This window comes from Arvicola amphibius, chromosome 1 (assembly GCF_903992535.2).
Source record: "Arvicola amphibius chromosome 1, mArvAmp1.2, whole genome shotgun sequence".
Classification (NCBI taxonomy): domain Eukaryota; kingdom Metazoa; phylum Chordata; class Mammalia; order Rodentia; family Cricetidae; genus Arvicola; species Arvicola amphibius.
Window position 1 is genome coordinate 106,174,457 of NC_052047.1, and position 4,068 is coordinate 106,178,524.

At 48.0% G+C, this 4,068-nt stretch overlaps 1 protein-coding gene across 1 annotated transcript; it reads right to left on the reverse strand.

The window, feature by feature from the left end:
- Window positions 1-1,281: 1,281 nt before the first annotated feature.
- Window positions 1,282-3,313, reverse strand: Ubqln3 (ubiquilin 3). The gene has a single exon (XM_038312460.1). It carries the CDS (start codon window positions 3,247-3,249, stop codon window positions 1,282-1,284), a length of 1,968 nt encoding a protein of 655 aa, XP_038168388.1. The 5' UTR covers window positions 3,250-3,313.
- Window positions 3,314-4,068: the final 755 nt, after the last annotated feature.

A 4,068-nucleotide genomic window follows, 5' to 3' on the forward strand; every position in this document is an offset into this window, starting at 1 on the left:
GAGCACTGGGATGACAGACACTAATGGTGCAAACCTAGCTTTTGCATGGTTTCTGAGGACTGGAAGTCACATTTGACTGTGCTTTTACACACTATGTCTCCAGACTCATCATTTTCTTCTTACCTTATCATACATTCATATAACCACAAATAAAACATACTTGTTTGAGCAATTGCTGCCCGTATATCCTAAACCAATGAGGGAAGAGTTGTCTCTATTTTACTCGTATTGAGTTCCTAACACCTAGCTAGATACTAAGTGTAGGGTAGCCACTTCATATTTGAGCCAGAAAATGTAGGGATTCAACTCTCCTGGCAGCTTAGAGTGTTACTGCTCTTGCTGAGGCTCTGGCTCAGTTCCCAGAAGCCACATCAGGTGGTTCACAATGGCCTCTAAATCCAGTGGGTCTGGTGCCTTCTTTTGGCCTCTACAAGCACAAGGACACACATCATACACATATATTCACACAAAACACACATAATAAATAAATCTTCATAAAGAAAAGAAGTAGTAATGAAAAGATGAGGAAGAGAAGAGAAAAAGGAAGAGGAAGAAGGAGGAGGAAGAGAAATGATACTCTAAATCTAGCTATATGGAATAATATAAACTCAGTGAAACTGCAGAATCCAAATTGTAACTGAGCCTGCTTCCTTGCTTCTATAGCTCTTATCCACTCAGAGATTAATGTTAAGTCTGTGAGATAGCCCTTGGGGACAATAAATACAAGAAATTGTATCTTCTCTCTAGCCAGGCAGGTAATAAGGCATAACCATAAAACAGAAGATGCTGTAGTAGTTCCTACAGTACACAAAATCTGAAAAACTTCCAGGATAGCAGGAAATCCATTGGCCTCCCACTTCAAAGGGGGTAGCAACATCCCTCCCCATCCCCCAGCCTTCGACTCCCCTAGCTGCCAACCTTTGAGCTTCCTAAGCACCCTAGAAAAACAGCCCTTTACTGCTTGTTTTCTCCCATGTCCCCCTCCCCCTTTCTCAGAGCCCACAAGAATTAGACTCAGGCAATAAGTGGCACTAGAGATTGGATGTAATTGCATCTCAAGTTAGGTATACACAGAGCTCAGTCGAAGGCCCCAGGTAGGAGAGTGGCAGGCACGGTTGGGTCACACATCCCCACCCTGTTTCTGGCTTTTCGTCTCCACAGTAAAGAACATCATAGTAATTTGGTTTATAGTGCAGCTGTATTCAAGAATAGGAGAACTACGGTAATAAGACATGGGGAAAAGGCACAAAGGAAAAGATATGGTCCAAATAACTAGAGCTCCTAAGACTTCCTCAGCTTCTCCACAGCAGCATCTACATCGCCCCCTGTAGCAATGAGGGCCTGAAGATTGGCTTCAAGGTTCAGAAAGCCCATAGCCCGTAATTGCTCCAGTTGCACCCTGAAGTGAGCCTCTAACTGTAGTTGCTGAGGATTGGTACTAGCTAAGGCTTGCAACACCTGGAGGAAGGAAGTGGAATGGAAGCCTACCTCTGCAGAATCCTGCACTTGAGAAACTTGAGGGGTTGGGGCTGGGTGGGGATCCTCAGATATAAGAGCACCTTCTCTAGATTCTGTACCTCCTGTTACTCCACTCAGCCCTGCTAAGCACGGCATGAACCAAAGGAGGAGGCGAGGTGCTTCAGTAGCCAGGATCTGCAAACCTTGCTCAATCTGTAGCAAGGCTTGCATGACACGGGGATTTGCCATGGCTGCCTGAAGATGCAACAGTAGTGGTAGCTGTTGGTGTATCTCATTCTGTATTCGAGGGACTTGATTTGTGCCAGCTGACCTCGGAGGTCTTGGGTAACCTGTTGGACGCAGCCAAGGAGATTCTGGGCCTCCAGCCGAGGCTGCCACAAGGGAAGATAGTGTAGGAGCAAAAGGGGACCTGTTGGCAGAATCTCCTATCTGAGAGTTAAGATTGGGCAGGCTAGTGCTCTGGCCGGGAGATTCCTTCCCTGCATCATGTAGGCTTCCACCTTGTCCAATACTATTCTCCGGTAAGTGTCTCAAGAAAGCTGGGCAGGAGGACTTTCCCTTGACTGTTACTGACTCTTTGGGGAGAGGCTGGCCTGACCCAGGTTTTTGGGATGAGGATAAAGTCGGAGGAACTCTGTTTCCTGATAGTGGTGCTTCCTGGCTTGGGCTCTGAGTGGGCACAGTACCCTGCAGATAGGGTCCCAGAGACTGGGAGGTCTCATGTAACTGCTGGAGATAATCAAAGAGTCCTATGTTACCCAGAAAGCTTGGAAGTCTATTTCTACTCTCAGATACATCCTGGTCCCCAGGCTGTCTTCCTTGTCTGCCACCTGAAACTCCGTATGTAGAAGTCCATGGGTTAGGAAGAGGGTCACAATTCTCTGTCCTTGATGGTTGGCAGTTGGTGGTGGTGGTACCCGTGGTAGTAGTAGTAGCAAAAGGATTGCCACCAAACTGCTCCTGCACTGCATTAAGCATGGGATCCATAATATCTGTATACATAGTACGGAGCACATTGTATCCACCAGGGATGCTCTCCAGGTTACTGAGTGCACGGTCCTGGCTGCGCATCATCTCCTGCATCATGGAAGGGTTACGTAGAAACTCCATCGTCTGCCGCATGATCTCAGGGTTGTTAAGAATATGACCAATCTCAGGGTTCTGCTGGATCAGCTGCTGCATGTGAGGATTGTCAAGAACCAGCTGGCGCACTAGACCTGTGTTGGACAGCAGACCCTGGATGAAGGGGTCATCAACGAGTTGAGCCACAAGTTCAGGAACTGAGATGTGCTGCCACATGAGTGAGCCTGGCTGGTCAGAGAAGCTACCTGAGGTCAAACCCAGCCCACTAAGGCCTGTGAGGACACCCAAGCTGAAAGAAGGAGACCCATCCACAGGGTAAACAGGACTTGACTGAGGGAGTACTCCAGAATTGGGGCCTGGAGTAGATGCTGGTGGAGCTGGGCACTCAGTGCTTGTGGTCCGACGCTGCATCTTGATGACCAAGTGAACTGTGAGGCCATCTCTCACTCCACACTGTGCCAGTGAGTCAGGGTCCTTGAGAATTTTTCCCGCGAAGATTAAGACCAGTTGATTTGGATGTGCCTTAAAGCGGGGTGATATCTCTTCTTTCAGCTGCCGGATGGTGCACGTGTCTACAACTGAGAAATCCTCCTTGTCCTTGGGTGTCTTCACTGTCACCCTGATGAGGTGGGACTCCTGGGCTGGTGCTGGGCTGCCCTGTGGTAAAGCCTCTCCACTTTTGGCCATGGTGGGCAGCAGGAGGCTCAGGTCTGTTGGGGACACAGCTGAGGGGACAGGAGTGGGAAATGGAGATAATTTTTTCAGCAAGGGTGAAAGAAATAAAAGGAGTATCAAGAGAGCCTTGGGTCTTGGGGCAGGGGAAGGTGTAGTATCTGCATGAAAAGAACCATGAGGTCACTTGTAGAGGGATGCTTTGGGCAAATTACGGAATTAAGATGTGTTAGTCAGGGCAAAACCACTCAGGACACAGGGAAATGGTCTTCAGGCAATGAGTAAAGGGATGATGGGGAGTAAAGGCCTGGTTGGGGAATACTACCATTCTGCTGTGGCCCCGTCCTTCCTCTTAGGCAGGGCTCCAAACTGCCCTCATCTTGCTGCACAGACACCCTGTAGACCTTCTGAGCTGGAACCCATTCCATCAGGTCACCTCTGTGACCTCAGCACTAGCATCACAGCTTCGCACCATGGCAACGGGAGACTCCAAGGTGATCAGCGTCCCTGGGAACCCCATTCTCCTCACTTCTGTATCTTACCTTTATCCTAAGTTTTTTTTATTTTTTAATTGATTTTTATTGAGCTCTACATTTTTTCTCTGCTCCCCTCCCTGCCTCTCCCCTTCCCCCTTCAACTGTCCCCCAAGGTCTCCATGCTCCCAATTTACTCAGGAGACCTTGTCTTTTTCTACTTCCCCTTGTAAATTAGATCTATGTAAGTCTCTCTTAGTGTCCTCATTGTTGTCTAGATTCTCAGGGATTATGGTTTGTAGGCTTGTTTTCTTGATTTTATGTTTAAAAACCACTTATGAGTGAGTATATGTGATAATTG

Bases quoted from the DNA above. Each gene is read 5' to 3' on its own strand.
- Ubqln3 (XM_038312460.1), bottom strand. From the start codon at position 3,249: ATGGCCAAAAGTGGAGAGGCTTTACCACAGGGCAGCCCAGCACCAGCC.